General features: G+C 46.8%; 1 protein-coding gene across 3 annotated transcripts in view; it reads left to right on the plus strand.

Moving 5' to 3' along the window:
• LOC117353600 (cytochrome P450 11B, mitochondrial-like) overlaps positions 1-21,295 on the plus strand; it is a 122,026-nt gene that overhangs the window by 99,635 nt on the left and 1,096 nt on the right. Inside the window, exon 9 of one of the 3 annotated variants that reach the window (XM_033929734.1) lies at positions 16,862-21,293. The exons of the other annotated variants lie outside the window; for them this stretch is intronic. Coding sequence (XP_033785625.1) covers positions 16,862-16,975 — 114 coding nt within the window. The 3' untranslated portion in view covers positions 16,976-21,293. Of the gene's footprint in view, positions 1-16,861; positions 21,294-21,295 lie in introns of those variants that run through there. 3 annotated transcript variants of the gene reach the window in all.

Here is a 21,295-nt window from a genome sequence, read left to right on the forward strand (position 1 = left end):
TTAAGCTGTTTTTTTACTTTGGACGACTTGCAAGATGGACGTAAACGGACTTAGACGTCCCTTTCAATTATGCCCCTCCACCTATCCTTGCCACCTGGGCCTGCAAGTGAATGTCTGCCCACTGGAATAACATCTGTGCCTCCAGGCATAAGAACATAAGAAAAGAACATAAGAAAAGCCCTCACCGGATCAGACCGAGGTCCATCCAGTCCGGTGATCCGCATAGAGGGGTGCTTCTGGTGCCTTTTTTGTTCACATAAGCTACCATGGTGGCATTGTCTGAAAATAATCAGACTTTCTTCCCTGTCATGAAGGATTGCAACTCCTTCAGAGCCAAGCGAATGTCTCTCAGTTCCAGATGATTTATGGACCACATGCTCTCCAATGGGGTTCACTTGCTCTGGAGGTTGTGACTGCAGAAGTGAGCTCCCCCAATTACTCAGGTTGGTGTTGATCGTGAGGGTCACCAATTTGTGGATCCTAAGAGGCATATCCCTCAACAGGGTATCCCCCTGGAGCAAGCTGCACTGTGCCTCCGAGGTTTAGGAGAGCTGCATCTACAAAGAGTGGCATTACAGAGACCACCTGGACAGAAGAGACCACTGGAATAGGTGCATGTGAGTTCTCACCCAGGGAACAACTTCCAGGGAGGCCACCATCGAACCCAGCACCTGCTGGTAATGCCAAGCCATGGGGCTTGGTAGAGCCAGGATCTCTAAGCTCTGCTTCCTGAGCTTCTGTGTGCGTGGCTCGGGAAGGAAAACATCTATGTGCCATGTCGAAGTGGACTTCCAGATATTACAAGCATAAAGTTGGCTGGAGATTAGTGCTGCCCGATTCAAAGAAAAAATTTTCAATTCGATTCATAAGAACATAAGAAATGCCTCCACTGGGTCAGACCAGAGGTCCATCGTGCCCAGCAGTCCGCCCACACGGTGGCCCAACAGGTCTAGGACCTGTGCAGTAGCCCTCTATCTATACCCCTCTATCCCTTTTTCCAGTAGGAAATTGTCCAATCCTTTCTTGAACCCCTGCACCGTACTCTGCCCTATTACGCCCTCTGGAAGCGCATTCCAGATGTCCACAACACGCTGGGTAAAGAAAAACTTCCTAGCATTCATTTTGAATCTGTCCCCTTTCAGCTTTTCCGAATGCCCTCTTGTTCTTTTATGTTCTGAAAGTTTGAAGAATCTGTCCCTCTCTACTCTCTCTATGCCCTTCATGATCTTGTAGGTTTCTATCATGTCCCCTCTAAGTCTCCACTTTTCCAGGGAGAAGAGCCCCAGTCTCTCTAATCTTTCAGTGTATGAAAGGTCTTCCATGCCTTTAATCATTCGTGTCGCTCTCCTCTGAACCCTCTCAAGTATTGCCATATCCTTCTTAAGATACGGTGACCAATACTGGACACAGTACTCCAGGTGCGGGTGCACCATTGCCCGATACAACGGCAGGATGACTTCTTTCGTACTGGTTGTAATACCCTTCTTACATAAGTACATAAGTAGTCGCCTCCGCCGGGGCAGACCAGAGGTCCATCCAGCCCAGCGGTCCGCTCACGCGGCGGCCCATCAGGCATATTGCCTGGTCAGCGGTCCCTGACTAATTTTATTGCCTACCTCTACAGTTATCTCTAAACCTTCCACTGCTCTTATCTGTACCCCTCAATCCCTTTGTCTTCCAGGAACCTATCCAGGTCATCCTTGAAACCCTGTACTGTGCTATTTCTTATCACGGCCTCCGGAAGGGTGTTCCATGTGTCCACCACCCTCTGTGTGAAAAAGTACTTCCTTGCGTTTGTTTTAAACCTGTCCCCCTTCAATTTCATCGAGTGACCCCTTGTTCTTGTGGTTTCTTTCAAATTGAAAAATCTGTCTTTGTCAACCTTTTCGATGCCCCTCAGGATCTTGAAGGTCTCTATCATATCTCCTCTGAGTCTCCGCTTTTCCAGGGAGAACAGCCCCAGCTTCTTCAGTCTGTCAGTGTATGTAAGGTTTTCCATACCCTTAATCAGTTTAGTTGCTCTTCTCTGGACTCCCTCAAGCATTGCCATGTCCTTTTTGAGGTACGGTGACCAGTACTGTACACAGTATTCCAGATGCGGGCGCACCATAGCCCGGTACAGTGGCAGGATGACTTCCTTCGTTCTGGTCGAGATACCCTTCTTAATGATACCTAACATTTGGTTTGCTTTCCTCGAGGCTGTGGCGCATTGTGCCGACGCCTTCAATGTCGTGTCTACCATCACTCCCAAGTCTCTTTCCAGATTACTGACCCCTAGCATTGATCCCCCCATTTTGTAAGTGAACATCGGGTTCCTTCTCCCTATATGCATGACCTTGCATTTCCCTACATTGAAGCTCATTTGCCACTTTTTCGCCCATTCTTCCAATGTCGTAAGATCCCTTTGGAGATTCTCGCAGTCAACCGTGGTTTCAACCTTGCTGAATAGTTTGGTGTCATCTGCAAATTTGATGACCTCGCATTTTGTTCCCGCCTCCAGGTCGTCAATGAATATGTTAAACAGGAGCGGTCCCAGCACCGATCCTTGAGGAACCCCGCTCGTGACCCCTTGCCAGTCCGAGTAATGGCCCTTTACACCAACCCTCTGCTTCCTGTCTGCCAGCCAGTTTTTGATCCATCGGTGGACCTCCCCGTGCACCCCATGGTTCCATAGCTTCCTGAGCAACCGCTCATGTGGTACCTTATCGAAGGCTTTCTGGAAGTCTAGGTAAATTATGTCTATGGGTTCTCCTTTGTCCACCTGGTTGTTTACCCCCTCAAAGAAGTACAACAAGTTTGTGAGGCACGACCTACCCTTGCAGAACCCATGCTGGCTCGACCTTAGCTGTTCATTTTTTTCGATATGGTCACAGATGCTGTCCTTAATCAGTGCCTCCATCATCTTTCCCGGGACCGATGTGAGGCTTACCGGCCTATAGTTTCCCGGGTTGCCCCTCGAACCCTTCTTGAAGATGGGCGTGACATTAGCTATTTTCCAGTCCTCCGGGATCTCTCCAGTTTTTAGGGATAGGTTGCATATTTGCTGAAGTGTCTCTGCTATTTCATTCCTTAATTCCTTGAGCACCCTTGGGTGAATGCTATCCGGACCTGGCGACTTGTCACTCTTTAGCTTGTCTATCTGCCTGAGGACATCCTCCTGGCTCACCTCTAATTTGACCAGCTTGTTATCTTGATCTCCATTTTCTATTTCCTCTGGTTCCGGAATGTTGGATGTGTCCTCCCTCGTGAAGACCGACGTAAAGAAGTCATTTAACTTGTCAGCTATTTCTTTTTCCTCCCTCACTACTCCCTTTCTATCCCCATCATCCAAGGGCCCCACTTCCTCCCTCGCTGGTTGCTTCCCCTTTACGTACCTGAAGAATGATTTGAAATTTTTTGCCTCTCCCGCTAGTCTCTCTTCATATTCCCTCTTTGCTCTTCTTGATAATACCCAACATTCTGTTTGCCTTCTTTGAGGCTGCTGCGCATTGTGCCGTTGACTTCATTGTTGTGTCCACCAGTACGCCCAAGTCCCTTTCAAGGCTACTTCCCTCTAATACTAATCCCCCCATTTGGTAGCTGAACATCCAGTTCTTTTTCCCTATATGCATGACCTTGCATTTCCCTACATTGAAGTTCATCTGCCATTTATTCGCCCACTCCTCCAGTTTGTTTAGGTCCCTTTGGAGTTCCTCACACTCTTTGGCAGTTGTAACCCTGCTACAGAGTTTGGTGTCATCCGCAAATTTTATAACTTCACATTTCGTCCCCGTTTCCAGGTCATTAATAAATATATTGAAAAGCAGTGGTCCGAGTACTGACCCCTGCGGAACTCCGCTCGTGACCCTCATCCAGCCCGAGTAGTGACCTTTCACTCCAACCCTCTGCCTTCTGCCTGCCAACCAGTGTTTGACCCATCTGTGTACGTCCCCTTCCACCCCGTAATTCCACAGCTTCCTAAGTAGCCGCTCATGGGGTACCTTGTCAAAGGCCTTTTGGAAGTCGAGGTAAATGATGTCTATGGGTTGGCCTTGGTCCAACTGGTTGTTTACCCCCTCAAAGAAGTGCAGTAAGTTTGTTTGGCATGATCTTCCCTTGCAGAAGCCATGTTGGCTCGCTTTCATCAGCCCATTTTTTTCGATGTGCTCACCGATGCTATCCTTTATCAGTGCTTCTACCATCTTGCCCGGAACCGATGTCAAACTTACCGGCCTGTAGTTTCCTGGGTCTCCTCTCGATCCCTTTTTAAAGATAGGTGTAATATTTGCTGTCTTCCAGTCCTCCGGGATCTCTCCAGTTTTCAAGGATAGGTTGCAAATTTGTTGGAGTATTCCCGCTATCTCGTTTTTTAGTTCTTTTAGTACCCTAGGGTGTATTCCGTCAGGGCCTGGTGATTTGTCGCTTTTTAATCTTTCTATCTGCTGGAGGACATCCTCATGGCTTACCTCTATTGTTGACAGTTTTTCTTCTTGGTCTCCATGGAAGATCCTGTCTGGTTCTGGTACACTGGATGTGTCCTCGCTTGTGAAGACTGACGAGAAGAACTTGTTTAACCTGTCGGCCACCTCCTTTCCCTCCTTTTCTATCTCCATCATCCAACGGTCCTACTTCCTCCCTCACTGGTTGCTTCCCTTTAACATATCTGAAGAACAATTTGAAGTTTTTTGCCTCCCTGGCTAGCCTCTCTTCGTATTCCCTTTTCGCTCTCCTAACCACTTGATGACATTCTCTTTGGCGTTTCCTGTGTTCCTTCAAGTTTTCCCCAGTTTGGTCTTTTTTCCATTTCCGGAATGATTTTTTCTTGTCTTCTATCGCTGTCTTCACTTCATTGTTTATCCATGCGGGGTCTTTTGTTCGGTTTTTTTTGCACCCTTTCCTAAATCTGGGGATGTACATATGTTGTGCTTCTTGCACTGTGCCCTTGAATAGAGACCAGGCTTGCTCTACGGTTTCTGTTTTCCTTGAGCTGTTTCTGAGTTTTTTCTTTACCATTGTTCTCATAGCATCATAAGTCCCTTTCTTGAAGTTGAACGTTGTCACTGTGGTTCTCTTCCCTTTTGTTGTACCTACTTCTAATTTGTACTGGATCATGTTGTGATCGCTGTTCCCCAGTGGTCCTACTACTTCCACTTCTTTTGCAGGTCCTCCTAGTCCGTTGAGGATTAGGTCAAGAGTGGCATTCCCTCTTGTTGGTTCCTTGACAAGCTGATCCATAAAGCAGTCCCTCACAGCCTCTAAGAATTCTGTTTCCCTCGCACAGTTCGAGTTTCCAATACTCCAGTTTATCCCGGGGTAGTTAAAATCTCCCATTACTGTCACGTTCCTGTTATTGCCTTCCCGCCTCAATTCTGCTGCCAGTTCTTTGTCGTTGGCTACCGTTTGTCCAGGTGGATTCAGCCTATTGAATTGATTTTTCGATTCGATTCGATTTTCCTGCCCAATTGGGTGTTATCTTCAAACATCCTGGTGGGTTTATTTTATAGCCTCTTCACTCAATCCACCCCCTTTGCCCTTTCCCACCTACACTGAAGCTGTGGTGTAAACAAAATAAACAAACAAAAAAGACTTTTCCTCTCTCTGTTAAATCCTAGCTCACGTTTGCGGTCTAATACCAGGCTCTGGCAGGTACACATTTCAAATCCGACACATTGTAATCACAAAACAGAAAATAAAATTATTTTTTCTACCTTTTGTTGTCTGGTCATTATTCAAATCATTTTGGTCCCAGGCTCTACGACAAACGTGTTCTGATAACTTGCTTGACAGGATCTCTTGCCCATTTGTCGTTTTCTTCTTTCTCTGTGCTAACCATCCGTCTTCCATCTCTTTCCTCCCCTTCCATTTCCCTTCCCTACCCTGGAGGTCTGGCATCTTTCCTTTTTTCAGTCTTTATTCCCGTAGCTGCAGTGATGGACCCCACCATTCCCAGATCCATCTCTCCTTTTCTCCACTACCCTTTCATCCAGCATTTCTCCCTCCTTCCCCACCAGCTCTCACTTTCTCTTTCTAACTACCCTCCTATCCAGTATCTCTTCCCCCCACACTATCCCTTGTGTCCAACTTTTCTCCCTTTCTGTTCCTTCCCTCCCTAAATCCCATTGTCCACCATCTCTCTCCCTCTCCTGTTTTTAGATCCATTATTTCTTCTATCCCTTCCCCATCTCTCCCTCCATGATCTCCCCCCTCCACCATCCATCTTTCCCCTCCACCAAGTTTATCTCCCCCATCCATCTTCTCCCCATCCTCCCTCTCCAGTCCACCAACTCCCCCCAAGTCCATCTCCCCTCTCCATGATCTTCCCAAAGTCCATCCCCCCCTCCACCAAGTTCATCTCTCCCCTCCATCTTAAGAACATAAGAAGTTGCCTCCGCTGGGTTAGACCAGAGGTCCATCCCGCCCAGCGGTCCGCTCCCGCGGCGGCCCATCAGGCCCATCACCTGTGCAGTGGTCCCTGACTATTCCTATAACCTACCTCTACTCCTATCTGTACCCCTCAATCCCCTTATCCTCTAGGAACCTATCCAAACCCTCTTTGAAGCCCTGCATCGTGCTCTGGCCTATCACAGCCTCCGGAAGCGCGTTCCATGTGTCCACCACCCTCTGGGTGAAAAAGAACTTCCTAGCGTTTGTTCTAAACCTGCCCCCTTTTAATTTCTCTGAGTGCCCCCTTGTACTTGTGGTTCCCCACAGTGTGAAGAATCTATCCCTGTCTACCTTTTCTATGCCCTTCAGGATTTTGAAGGTTTCTATCATGTCTCCTCTAAGTCTCCGCTTCTCCAGGGAGAACAGCCCCAGCTTTTTCAACCTGTCAGCATATGAGAAGTTTTCCATACCCTTTATCAGTTTAGTCGCTCTTCTCTGGACTCCAAGTACCGCCATGTCTTTCTTGAGGTACGGCGACCAGTACTGGACACAGTACTCCAGATGTGGGCGCACCATTGCACGATACAGTGGCATGATGACTTCCTTCATCCTGGCTGTGATCCCCTTCTTAATGATACCCAATATTTTGTTTGCTTTCCTAGAGGCCGTCGCGCACTGTGCCGACGCCTTCAAAGTTGTGTCTACCATCACCCCAAGTCTCTTTCAAGGTTACTTACCCCTAACAGTGATCCCCCCATTTTGTAGCTGAAAATCGGGTTCTTTTTCCCTACATGCATGACCTTGCATTTCTCAATGTTAAAGCTCATTTGCCACTTTTTCACCCACTCTTCCAGTATCATTAGGTTCCTTTGTAGGTCTCCGCAGTCTTCCGCGGTTCTAACCCTGCTGCAGAGTTTGGTGTCATCCGCAAATTTAATAACCTCACATTTTGTTCCCGCCTCCAGGTCGTTAATAAATATATTGAACAGGAGCGGTCCCAGCACCGACCCCTGTGGAACTCCGCTCGTGACCCATAGCCAGTCTGAGTAATGGCCTTTTACTCCAACCCTCTGTTTCCTGCCTGCCAGCCAGTTTTTGATCCATCGGTGGACATCCCCTTGCACCCCGTGGTTCCACAGCTTCTTAAGCAGCCGTTCGTGTGGTACCTTGTCGAAGGCTTTTTGGAAGTCAAGGTAAATGATGTCTATGGACTCCCCTTTATCCATCTGGCTGTTTATCCCCTCAAAGAAGTACAGTAAGTTGGTGAGGCACGACCTTCCCTTGCAGAAGCCATGCTGGCTCGCCTTCAGCTGTCCATTGTTTTCTATGTGTTCACAGATGCTGTCCTTAACCAGTGCTTCCATCATCTTTCCCGGAACCAAGGTCAAGCTCACCGGCCTGTAGTTTCCCGGGTCACCCCTTGAACCTTTCTTAAAGAGGAAAGCAAGAATTTGCTATTTTCCAATCCTCCGGGATCTCCCCAGTTTTTAAGGATAGGTTACATATTTGGCGAAGTGGTTCCACTATTTCGTGTCTTAGCTCTTTGAGTACCCTTGGGTGGATGCCGTCCGGACCCGGTGATTTGTCACTCTTTAGTCTGTCTATCTGTCGGAGGACATCCTCTTGGCTTACCTCTAGTTGGACCAGCCCTGATCCTCATTTATGATCTCCTCGGGTTCTGGAATATTGGATGTGTCCTCTCTCGTGAAGACTGACGAGAAGAACTTATTTAATCTGTCAGCTATCTCTTTTTCCTCCTTAACCACTCCCTTCTTATCTCCATCATCAAGTGGTCCCACTTCCTCCCTGGCTGGTTGCTTCCCTTTCACGTACCTGAAGAATGATTTGAAGTTTGTTGCTTCCCCCGCCAGTCTCTCCTCATATTCTCTTTTTGCTTTCCTAACCACTCGGTGACATTCCCTTTGGTGTCTTTTGTGCTCCTTCTGGTTGTCCTTTGTTTGGTCCTTTTTCCATTTTTTGAACGAAGCTTTCTTGTCACTTATAGCCTATTTCACTGCATTTGTTATCCACACTGGGTTTTTGTTCGATTCTTTTTGCACCCTTTCCTGAACCTGGGGACGTACAGGTTCTGTGCTTCGTGCATCGTGCCCTTGAGTAGGGACCAGGCTTTTTCTAAGGTCCCCAACTTCCATGAGCTGCCGCTGAGTTTCTTTCCTACCATTTTCCTCATGGCATCGTAATTCCCTTTTCTAAAATTGAGTGCTGTGGTTGTGGTTCTTGTCACCTTTGATGATCCACTTTCTAGCTTGCACTGGATCATGTTGTGATCGCTGTTTCCTAGTGGCACCTCCTTTGTGGGTCCCCCTAGCCCGCTGAGGAGTAGGTCAAGAGTGGCATCTCCCCGTGTTGGTTCCGTGACCAGCTGTTCCATGAAACAGTCCCTCATAGCCTCCAGGAATTTGGTCTCCCTCGTGCAATTTGAGTGTCCAATACTCCAGTCTATCCCAGGGTAGTTGAAGTCCCCCATCACCACTACACTTTTGCATACCTGCCTCAATTCAGCCTCCAGGTCCTGGTCGATTGCTTCCGGTTGTCCAGGTGGGCGATAGTACAGACCCAATTTTATGTCTGCCCCAGTTCCTCCTTGTAGCTTAACCCATAGTGATTCCAAGCCGTCCGTCATTACTGTTGTTTCCATTCTGGTTGAAGGAATGGAGTCCTTTATATATATCGCTATACCTCCACCCTTCTTGTGTGTCCTGTCTCTCCTATAGAGTTTATACCCTGGTATGACCACATCCCATTTGTTGTCGTCAGACCACCATGTTTAGAAACATAGAAATTGACGGCAGAAAAGGGCTATAGCCCATCGAGTCTGCCCATACCAATGACCCACTCCCTGACTTTTACTCCCCTATTGATCCCATGTGAATATCCCATTTTCTCTTAAAATCTGACACACTGTTGGCCTCAATCACCTGCTGAGGCAGCTCGTTCCAATGATCGACCACCCTTTCGGTGAAGAAGTATTTTCTAGCATCATCCTGAAATTTCCCTCCCCTGATTTTCAGCGAGTGTCCTCTGGTTATCGAGGGCCCTGTAAGACTGAAGATATCATCTTCTTCTGTGACTCCAATTATGTCTAGGTCCTTCTTACTGGCTATGACATCCAGCTCTCCCATTTTGGCTCTTAGGCTCCTAGCATTAGTGTATAGGCAATTTAAGTCCCGGTTGTTCGCCTTCCCTGCTGGTTTTCCCCATGGTTTGGCGCTCCTGCTGACCCCCTCATGGATTGCCAGTCCCCGAGCCTTGTTTCGTTCATCCTCATCCTGCGATATGTCTATCTCGTTCTCAGCCTGCTTCCCCATTTTTGGGCGCTCCTCTGGCTCCTGTTCTCTCTTAATCCTGTTTGCTGGTTTAATTTGTGCCTTGGGCCCTTGCATTGCGTCCTTAGGTCCTCTTTCCAAAAGTTCCCACTCAGTCCCGAGCCCTCTTTTATAATTTCCTGGCTCAGTATCCTTGTTTGATACTTTTGTCCGATGTTTCGAGGTCAGATCGACTATCGGCTTTCCCCTTCTCCTTAGTTTAAAGCCAAGTCTATGCCGCTCTGGACATTGCGTGCCAGCATCCTCGTCCCAGCCGTGCTCAGGTGCAGTCCGTCCCTCCTGTAGAGCTTGTTCTTCCCCAAAAAAGTTGACCAGTTCCACACAAAGTAGAAACCCTCCTGTTCGCACCATCTCCTCAGCCATCCGTTTATTGCTTGCAGCTCGGTCTGCCTCCTTGCGTCCGCCCTTGGTACTGGCAGGATCTCTGAGAAGGCTATCCTCCTTGTCCTCAGCTTCAGTTTCCTCCCCAGGATCTTGAACTGCTCCGTTAATGTAGTCCTGTTGTAGTTTCTCCTGCTGACGTCGTTGGTTCCAACGTGGATTATTACTGCTGTCTCCTCCGTCTCAGCTCCTTCCAGGATTCTCTCAATTCTGTCGATGACATCCTTCGTTCTTGCCCCCGGGAGACATGTCACTAGTCGATCCTCTCTCCTTCCTGCTATGTGACTGTCCACTTCTCTCAGGATTGAGTCTCCCATTACGATTGCAGATTTCCCCTTCCTCAGCTGTCTCTCTGGTCTCAGGTCTGTATCAGTGGCGCGGTCTGCTAATCCTTCCTCCGGGTTCTGTTGGGTCTCCACCTCCTCTGCCTGTCCAGATCCTCTGCAAGGTCCTACTCCCATGGCGTCTGGTGGATTCTGTCCTTCGACTGTTGGTTCCCTTCTGATTTGCTGGTGGTCCTGTGCCTCCACCATCCTGCAGGCCTCCTCGATGAATTTCTCGAGCTCTCTAACCTGCTCCATGATGTGGCTCTCTCTGGTGGTATCCTCAGTTGCCCAGCACGGTTTCTCTATGGTGCGGAGTCCCTCCAGCTCCTGGACCCTGACTTGCAGTCTCCCGACCTCCTTCTTCAGGCTATCCAGTTCCTAGCATCGACCGCATATGTACACCTGCCTCCCGGAGGGGAGATAGTCATACATATGACACCCGGTGCAGTATACTGGGTAGCTCCGCTGGGTTCCTGCTGCCTCCATTTCTCTTTTCTTGCTCCTATGGTCCCTCGGTGTATAGGAGTGGTGTCTGGCGTGCAGCTAATTTCTAGTTTGATCTGCTGGGCGGCCTGGTCTCCTGGCTCCTTCTCAAGGCTCCTTCGCAAAGGCGCTCTCGCTAAGGCGAGCGCCTTTGCTGCTCGCCTTCGCTGCGCGCCGAACAGCTGAGCGCCGTTGTCTTCCGCCTGGTTAAGGGGAAGTCCGGGAGCTGACGCTGGCGGTGACGCGGTGCGGGTGGGCAGAGCTAACTCTCGCCGCTACCCGCTCCTCGTTCCACCGTCCCCTGCCTCCTACTTGCTTGCCTTGGCCCCGCTCTCCGCTGCTCACAGCCTCCTCCGCCTTCCCTCAGCTCCCACTTCTCCCCATCCTCCTTCTCCAGTCCACCAACTCCCCCAAATCCATCTCTCCCTCTCACCCAAGTCTATCTTCCCTCTCCATGATCTCCCCCAAGTTCATCTCTCCCTCCCCCCCCTCCACCATCCATCTTCTCCCCCCTCCATGGGTTGCTGGTACCAACTGCCAAATCTCTGTCTGGACCCCTGAAAGGGCCTCTGAGAAGAGCAACCAGAGGGAAATTGGCAGGATCTCCTGGAGGCATGAAAACTGCCTCTGCTGCCCTCAGCAGAATGACGGCTCCTGCTGTCCGGGTGGGATTTAAGGCAGCAATCTGCAACACTGGCCATGAGGTCATCCAGCTGTTTGCTAAAAAGCATTTGTTCTTTGAAGAGTAGTCTGCTGAGAGTGGTCTTGGAGGCAGAGTCGCCTGCACATTGTCTGATCCTGAGCATTTGGCAGGCAGAAATGTAGTAAGCTGAAACCTTACTCAGGACTCTGATGATGTCATAAAGAGCACAGACCACATAATTCACTTTCTCCTTAAACATATGGGGACAGGCGTCATCTGAGGAGCTGGTCCGCAATTTGGAATGACAGGCCTGTGCCAAGAAGGAGGCAGCTGCTGCAGCTTTGATGCCCAAAGCCAGTGCTTCAAACTGTCTTTTAAGTATCATGCCCACGTTACAGTCCTGTGTATCCTTAAGCATCACTCCACCCTCACTAGGAAGGGAGGTGCACTTAGTCACTTGCGCTACTGTGAAATCTACTTTCAGCTGCCCAAACTCCTGTTGGAAGTTTGGAGCCATAGGATAGAGCCTAAACATAGCCTTGGCCATGCTCAGAGCGCCTTCAGGTGACTTCCATTAGTCAGTGACTAAGAAGACGATGTCTGGATGAGCAGGAAAAAAGGTTGTCTGTGCATTAATGCCATTCATAATGGAACACTGAGAGGTGAAGAGCTGCTAGGTCTCAAGCTTCAACGCAGAGAGCGTCAGACATGACATGTGAAACAGAATCTGATTTAAAAAGGTGATGCACCGAGAGATCCTCATCATGATCTGCAGCTACTCCTGCCTCTTGACCTCGAAAATGATCCCAAATCATCCACAGATGCAGATGAGCAATGGATAATAAGGGCATGGAGACTTCCAATCATCCCAGTTCTGCTGGGAGCCAGCATGGTATGAGTTGGAGAGACATTCTTGGGAGACAGAGCTGGCATGTCCATAGGCAGCACAGCACTTTCTGGACCTATTAAATAGGTTTTCCACAAAAGACTGACAAAAGTCAGAAAAGCCTTCCACTGGAGGGCCCGAGAACCCCGGTAAGATCCCAGACTGGGGAAGGCTGTCTTCCACCACCACATGCTAGCGTTTCGCCCCTTCATTACTCGCGGTCTCTCTTCCCTGCAGACTGTGCTTTCTGAGCCTTTTGGGGTTCAAACGCCCTAAATGACTTGATTAGAGGCTGAGCCTAAAGTTCCTGCCCCTTTCTCCCTCACCCTAGGGCACATGGAACATGGCCGCTCCTCAGCAAGTACATCTGCACAAAAAATACAGGAACTGGGGATAGTCTGACCTGGAGCATCCATTACAGATCATCCCTAGGCAATACAAGGGGTTTTGAAGCAGAAAATAGAACTTAGAAAAAAAATCACTAAAAATTCAAGATGGCTATCACCAGAAAATTTACGCTAAAAACAGCCCATTGAAGTCAAACTGAAAAAAAAAAATAGCAAATTAGGTTCCACACCTCCAAATTCCCTAACCCCAGAAACCCTCAAAACTGGTATTTGTAGACCTCCCCATGCCCCGATTTTACCCATAGGGAATAATGAAAGTACCCACTGTAACTTCTGGTGCTTATCAACTTAATTCAGCCTGCCTGCAGGAAAAGGATTTCTGCCTTAGAGATAGCTAAGTACAAGTCCATTGATGGAGATCTTATGGCTGCCAGTCAGGTGGACCTCAACCACAAACTCTCACTCCCAAAGTCCTCACATTGTGCTGGGCGGAGAAACTTTGCAGCCTACTCCTTGATACCCAGAGGGTTGTTACACAGGGACCCCAGAGCCTGTGCTCAAGCCTCTGATAAATCAGCAGTGAGCAGCTCCCAGGGGAATGAACCCCAAACTCCTGAAAAGACACAAAGCAGGCTGGTTCCAGAGGTACTTAATGAGATTGGCCTAGGTTCGGGGGTCGGCAACCTGCGGCTCCAGAGCCGCATGCGGCTCTTTTCCACCTTTGCTGCGGCTCCGGTAGTGTGTCACGCAGGCATGCAACTTACAAGTCCGGCGTCGCGGCGGGAAATAGCCATGCTGAGCAGTGAGCTCAGCACATACACAGATGAAAGCCTTGCTTGCTGATTGGTCCGGCGGCCGTGCCGCCGGACCAATCAGCAAACAAGGCTTTCATCTGTGTAGTGCTGAGCTCACTGCTCAGCATGGCTATTTCCCGCCGCGACGCCGAACTTGTAAGATGCACACCTGAAAAAGAAATCATCCTGGCCGGGGTCGGTGTCATGCTCCGGAGATCTACAGCCTTCCTATCTCCCTCTCCCTTCTACCTGCTTCCGGCCACACCCCCTGCTCCGCGGCTCTCTTCGGCAACTCAGCAGCAGCGATCGACACAAGCTTCTGACGTCGGGGCCTACCCTCTGCGAGTCCCGCTTGTTTCAACTTCCTTTTTCCACAAAGGCGGGACTCGTAGAGGGAAGGCCTCGATGTCGGTAGCTTGTCTTGATCACTGCTGCTGACGAGTTGCTGAAGAGAGCCGCGGAGCAGGGGGGTGTTGCCAGGTGCAGGTAGAAGGGAGAGGGCCAGATGCAGGACTCGTGGGTGAGGGAGCAGAAGAGAGAGAGAAAGAGAGAGGGGAGGGAAATAAAAGGAAATATTTCATACTGGGCTGGGCCGGAGTGGAGGGAGGGTGGAAAGATTCTGGCTACAGGGTGCATTAACAAAGGAAAAGGGGGGAAAGCTGAAAATGGAGATAGTGACACAAAGAAGAGAAAGAGTAAGCATGACCTACTGAATAAGGATAGAGATACAGAGGGGACATGAAGAGGAGGTGAAATAGAGACATAGAAGTAATGCTGAAAAAGTGGGGGGGGGGGGTTGGGGGAGATAAAGACATTGAAAGGGCAAATGGTGAACATGGGGTAAAGACAAGGACAGAGACAAATGAAGATTCTGAAAAAATGGTGAGATAGGGATATAGGTGAGATGGACACAAAGAAGGGTGATGCTGGAAAATAGGTGGAATGGTAATTCTGACAGACACAGAAGGGAAATGCTGGATCAAGGAGAGATGGGGCTCAGGCTGGATGGAATGAGGAGAAATGCCTTGTTGGCCCGGAACTTCCTCTCCTACGTCAGAATTGACGTCAGGGAGCGGAATGCTGGTCAGCGCAACACTTCTGCAGGGAAAGCTTGGGATGGCGGTGGCTTGGGGGCTGTTCCCCGATTGCGGTGGCAGCAAACCGAGTGGCTTGGGGGACGGCACGGAGACAGAAAGAAGGGGGAACAGGGAGACAGAAAGAAAAAGTTGGGGGAGAGAATGAGGTCTGGAGGAGAGGAAACATACAGGAGGCTGAAAGAAAGGAAGAAAGATTGGATGCACAGTCAGAAGAAGAAAGTGCAACCAGAGACTCATGAAATCACCAAATAGCAAAGGTAGGAAAAATGATTTTATTTTCCATTTAGTGATCCTGTATATAGCATTAAGATAAGAAACAATATATGCAGTGTTAGATTTGTTTTATAATGGTTTTGCGGCTCCAAGTTTTTTTTTCTTTTCGAAAACGGGTCCAAGTGGCTCTTTATGTCTTAAAGGTTGCAGACCCCTGGCCTAGGAGAAGCTGTCCACCCACGCAGGACTGCATTCTTTCCATGGCAGAGTAAGCCCATGAAGGGGACCTCTAAGCACTGAAGCCATGCAGAAAAAATATTGAAGACCGAAGGCAAAAACACTCGAAAATAACAAAAAGAAATAGAGCAGATCAGAGCACACCTTCTGAGTTTGCTTGCACAAGGAAAAACTGACGAGAGCTGTTTCCCACTGCAGAAGGGAAGGAGTTCAGAGCGATACCCTTCTGCAGATTCGCAACTAGTGGGAAGCAACAGTTAATGTATGGAATCCCATGTCTTCGCTAAAGAAAGGGTAGATATGCATCACTTGTTTACTCTTTCCAAAGATACTAGGTCTAGGGGACATGCAATAACATAACATAACATAACATAACTTTTATTCTTGTATACCGCCCACCCAAAGAGGATCTGGGCGGTTCACTGAAAAGAAGAACTGGACAGTCAGTGATGTTTACATAAAATAAGATTATACATTAGCATTAAAACAATAAGATCATACAAAGTAGCATTAAAAGGGTAGCACAATTAAAACAATAAAAAATGATTAAGTAATAAATTTATCAAACAAATGTGTTTTTAAAACCTTTCTAAAAGCAATATACAATGAAGCTACTAAATAGTATATTTAAAACAAATTAGAGAAAATATTTCTTCACTCAACATGTAATTAAACTCTAGAATTAGTTAAAAAAGGTTTGGATAATTTCCTAAAAGAAAAATCTATAAGCCATTGTGATGGCTTGGGGAAATCCACTTCTTATTCATAAGATGTGCAGCATAAAATCTGTTTAATTCCTTGAGATCTTGAAAGGTACTTGTGACCTGGATTGGTCACTGTTGGAAACAGGATACTGGGCTTGATGGACCTTCGGTCTGTCCCAGTATGGCATTTCTTGGTTCCATGTCCCACATGGTTTTGACACATCACCCATTTCTTATGTTCTTGGGGATGGGGATGGAATAAAGTCTGGGATAAGCACAGAGGATCCTTCTGCGGGGGAATAAGGGGTAAAGTCTGGGATAAGCATAGCAGATCTATAGCAATGGTGTGTGTGAATACAGCCTGGGATAAGCATAGAGAACTCTTATCTAGCAAGAGAGTGAGGGGATCAAGTCTAGGATAAGCACAGTGAAAGGGGTGAATAAGGGGTAAAGCAGAGAGGATTCTTAGCTGTGTAGGGGAGTGAGAGTCAAAGTCTGGGATAAGCACAGAGGATCCTTCTGTGGGGGAATGAGGGGTAAAGGGCACTCTCTAAAGTTAAAAGGGGATAGATTCCATACAAACGTAAGGAAGTTCTTCTTCACCCAGAGAGTGGTGGAAAGCTGGAACTCTCTTCCAGAGGCTGTTATAGGGGAAAACACCCTCAAGGGATTCAAGGCAAAGTTAGACAAGTTCCTGTTGAACCGGAGCGTACGCAGGTAGGGCTGGTCATAGTTAGGGCACTGGTCTTTGACCTGGGGGCCGCTGCGGGAGCAGACTGCAGGGCGCAATGGACCACTGGTCTGACCCAGCAGCGGCAATTCTTATGTTCTTATGTAAAGTCTGGGATATACATAGAGGATCCTTAGCTTGAGGGGGAGGATAAATTCTGGGATAAGCACAGAGGATCCTGAGCTGTGTGTGGAGGGGGGTTGTGTGGGATAAACATAGACCCTTAAGAGAAGGGATATGTCTCACAAGGTAGAGAATGATGCTGGAAGATATGTAGAGATTAATTTTATTTTTTTTACTGTTCTCACAGATCCTGAAGAATTTTAAGATTGACACAGTTTCGAAGGCTGATATTAATACAGTTTTTGGGTTTATTCTGATGCCTGAAAAGCCTCCCCTACTCACCTTTCGCCCAATTCACTGAGAACAACTCTGGCTCTCCCCAACCAATGGTGGAAGTAGATATTTGGAAAATTTGTCAACTCATCTCCCAGCCCAGCTTACCCTATCAGTGCTTAATCTCACCAGGAGGAGGAGGAACTGGAGTGAGAAAGATAGCATACCCACTCCTATTCCAATTCAAGGAAATATGCCATATACCAATTCTGTATCACTGATGGGGAGATAACTGTAGAGTGTATGTCCACCATAAATTTCTTTCTGGAAGTTGATCCTTTTCTTGCCATTCAGAAGACGAAGAGTAAAAGGAAACCCTTTCTGGAGAGACTCATTTGGAGCCCATTTCTTTAAGCTCTTCTGATTTACATGAATGCCATGGTATTTCCCCCCTTTCCCTCATTCTGCATTCCAGCACAATCAAAATAAAACAAGCAAATCTCCTACTTTGGTATGTCATAGCTGAAAAATACCAGCTTGTCTTAGGAGGTGAGATTGGCTGAGAGATTCAGAGGAAAGAATGAGGCACCATCAAAAGAGAAGAAATTGGAAGATACCCAAGCTATAACCAATCCAATCCAATCCTTAAGTTTATATACCATATCATCACCAAATATTGGGGCTCGATTCAGTTTACATTATTGTTATGAAAGAAGAATAGGACAAAGAAGCTTTTCAGGGATTTCCTAAATAGATGGAGACAAGATAGCTTTTCTGGGATTTCCTAAATAGATGAAGAGAGACAAGAGATCTAATTTCATAAGGAAATACATTCCAAATAGTCGCAAAAATATATACATCAGGAAGGGTCCTAGGGCTCTGATTGGCCCGGATGCCTAAGGCCCTGCCTATAGGGTTTCCGGGCAAATCTAAGCCTTAGGGCCCTTCCTGATGCATCCAGGGAGAGCCCCAAGGTTCTGATTGGCCCAAGTTGTTTAAGGCCCCTCCCACAAAAGGGATCTTAAACATCTTGGGCCAATCAGGGCCTTGGGCCCATCCTCGGTGCATTAAAAGATGCACCGGGTAGGGGAATACCCAGTTTAGACAACAGGTTGGGCAGGATTTTTTTTAATGCCGCAAGAGAGAGTGGGCATTTCTCCTGCTGCCGGGTGAGTCGCGGCCAGGATGTTAGGGTGTTGTGATGCAGCGGAGAGAATGGTCATCTCTCCTGCTGCATCCTAACAGGGGCAGCGGGAGAGTGTGTTTTTGTTTTATACGGGTTTTTTCTGTGCATGTGCCCATCAGCGATGAGCACGTGCAAAAATGTAGGAAATCTTCGCTACTGTCCACTGATCTTATTTGCATGTGCGATTTTTTAAGAATGTCTCGGGTTTTTAGATTTGGTATCGAAACGGCTGCATTAGCAGACCGTCGCTTTTTAACACGGGTTTTTGAAAATCCTGGCTTGAGTTTCTTAAATTCTCTCTTGGTCAGGTCTGGCTAGTAGGTTATGCAAGGGACCTAGCATTAACTGATGGCTCAAATCTAAGTCCTGCAATAACTAGAAGTCCTGGAGGCAGAGCTGGCCTAACAATTATTCATAGGCAGTCGCTTAGTACTGGGTAGGGGTGAGAGTGTAAAGAACTACTGCAGTGAAAGCAAAATAATAGTTCCTGATAGCCAGATAAACTCAAAGAACCAGCAGGAAGAGAGGGTCATTTTCAACTAGCCCATTTATCTGGATAAATTACATTATGTTTTATTAAAACGTGTTATACTGTTTGATCTCAAAACAAGTCTTTACATTACACTATATTTCTTATATCCTGCAAAATATAGTGTTCTATGGAGATTAATAAGAGAAAGAGAGCTAGATTAACCCTAGGCAATACATAATGCTCAGCAAACAATTAAAAAGATAGCAGATATTTTTAGAAGAGAAAGGCTTGTTCTGGCTTTCTAAATATACAGTAGAATATGACTTTTGGAAACAGCCCTCATTATTTGTCAATGTGTATAAACACAAAGTAAAGTTTAACACCTGAAAGCATGGCAGGGAAGGGGGGGATATTACAGGGTTTAGAGTTAAGTTGGTGGGGTATAAGGGTAAAGGTGTGCCTAGAGGACACTCAAAATTACATGGAAACAGTTTTAAAACAAATAGTTAAGCCTTGAAACTCATTACCAGAGGATATGGGTACAGCGGTTAGAGTAGCTGGGATTAAGAAAGGTTTGGACAAGTTCCTGGAGGAAAAGTCCATAGTCTCCTATTGAGACAGACAAGGGGGAAGCTACTGTTTGCCCTGGGATCAGTAGCGTGAAATGTTGCTACTATTTGGGGGTTTGCCTCGATTGGTCACTGCTCAAACAGGATACTGGGCTAGATGGCCCATTGGTCTGGCATAGTATGGCTATTCTTAGGTTCTTTCGAAATCTAGAATATCAGGTAAGAGCTTGAGAAGTGTGGGCAAGATATGTGATATTCAAGGTCAGTAAGCATTTATAGTAGTTGACTCACCTTTAACCATACTGGAAATGTGTGAGCTAAATACTACTAAAACTATTCAAAAGATGGTGAAGGACCAACACGGAAGATGGCCTTATCTATTCTAGACAGGAAATGATATCTTACAATTCATCAGACTTGGTAGCAGGCAGTTGTGAGATTATATCCTTACTGTGGAGAGGGATAACTGGGCAATATAGAAAGATCAGATAGGGCTAGATTCACTAAACCTCCCGACAATCACAAAACCAGTTTTATTGGTTTTGCGATCGTTCCCCGACCCGATTCACTAAACAGTTTCCTGATCAATCTCCGCTCTGATCCACCCATGCAAATGAGGGGAAATGGCATACAAAAGTAGGAAGCCATCGATTCACTAAGCAGAAGAAGAAACACCGATTGGGTTTGCCGATCCAAAAAGAAATGACTGCACAGGACCAGTCGCTTAATTCAAGTTTCAAGACTCTCCTGCCCTCTTCCGCCCTGAAATATCAGACTCGAGGTTACAACCCCATATAAAACAACCATCAACATTAAAAATAAAACTGTAAAATATCTTTACATATGCGTAAGAATTACTTTTTTATATATTCTGTAAGTGCATTGCGAGCCCGCATGTTCTGTTCTGGCTACACAAAATAATTCACTGTGTCGGTCATAAATCATTCCTTTTTAAAAATGTCCAACTTATAGGGCCAGCAAAAGTAAACTGCAGCCACCCCTCCCCCTTTTGAGCTTGTGCTTTGCCGCCAATGACATGTGGGAATAAACCCCGCCCACTAACTACATAGTAAGGGCGAAGAGCTAGAGCATGCATAAATTGCACCAATAAATTGCGCATGTGTTTCAATCGCTTTTACAGCAATCAGTGGGATCGCTATAAGGCGTGCGTCCGATCAGACCATTTGCATGTAGAATCTGTAGTGAATCAGTTGCTTGGCAAAACTCGGCCAAGTATCGCCCAACAATGATCCAGATCGGTAAGTTTAGTGAATCTAGGCCATAGTCTTTATCTGCTTCATCTACTACAGCTATTTCAATTTGAAATTATCTAAGGAAAAAGTGCCCACAGCCACACACACCTCCGTCATCTGTGATACCTTTTCCAACCAAAATAACATGGGTACTATTTGAAATGATCAAAGCAGACATAATTTCAATCCTTACCCTAACCCACACCCAAGAACAGGGAATAGCTTTGAAGATTGCCATCCCTGTGCATCTATGTAAATGCCAGAAGTCTAAAAATTAAGATGGAGGCATTAGAATGAAGATCCAATCCAATCTTTAGTTAGGCCTCTTAGAGACACTTAAGGGTAAGTTAAAATTCTGTAGGAGTCAAATTGTGTGATGGGAAGAGTCAAGCAGTGGGAGAATACTACCATTGAGCTGACCAGGTAAAGATACAGATAGATATTAATCAGGCTAATAAAACTGCCAACTCACTAATCATGGGAGATAACTTTCCTAGACCAGACATGTACACAAAGTTTCTAGATGCCATAAATTCATGGAGCAGATGGTCCTGGAACTGACCAGAGGCAGAAAACTACTCTACATCCTGGTGCGAGGGGTAACAGGGGTGCAGCCACTTGGCATCAGTGATCATAATTTAACAAACTTGATATTATCACTGGGGAGAGAATAATAAAACAAACAACTAACATGGTATTTCATTTGGAAAAGGGACAGTGTGCTTCTTCCAATGGTGTTGGGAGAGGCCAAAGAGGCTAGGATTCTTCAGCTTGTAGAAGAAATAGCTGAGGTCTATAAAATATTGAGTGGACTGGAATAGGTGGATGTGAATTGTTTACTTTTTCCCAAAAACACTAGAGGACATGCAATGAAGATACTAAGTAGTAAATAATAATTTAAAGAAACCATAGAAAATATTTTGTCACT

The sequence above is a fragment of the Geotrypetes seraphini genome, chromosome 2 (assembly GCF_902459505.1).
Source record: "Geotrypetes seraphini chromosome 2, aGeoSer1.1, whole genome shotgun sequence".
NCBI lineage: Eukaryota > Metazoa > Chordata > Amphibia > Gymnophiona > Dermophiidae > Geotrypetes > Geotrypetes seraphini.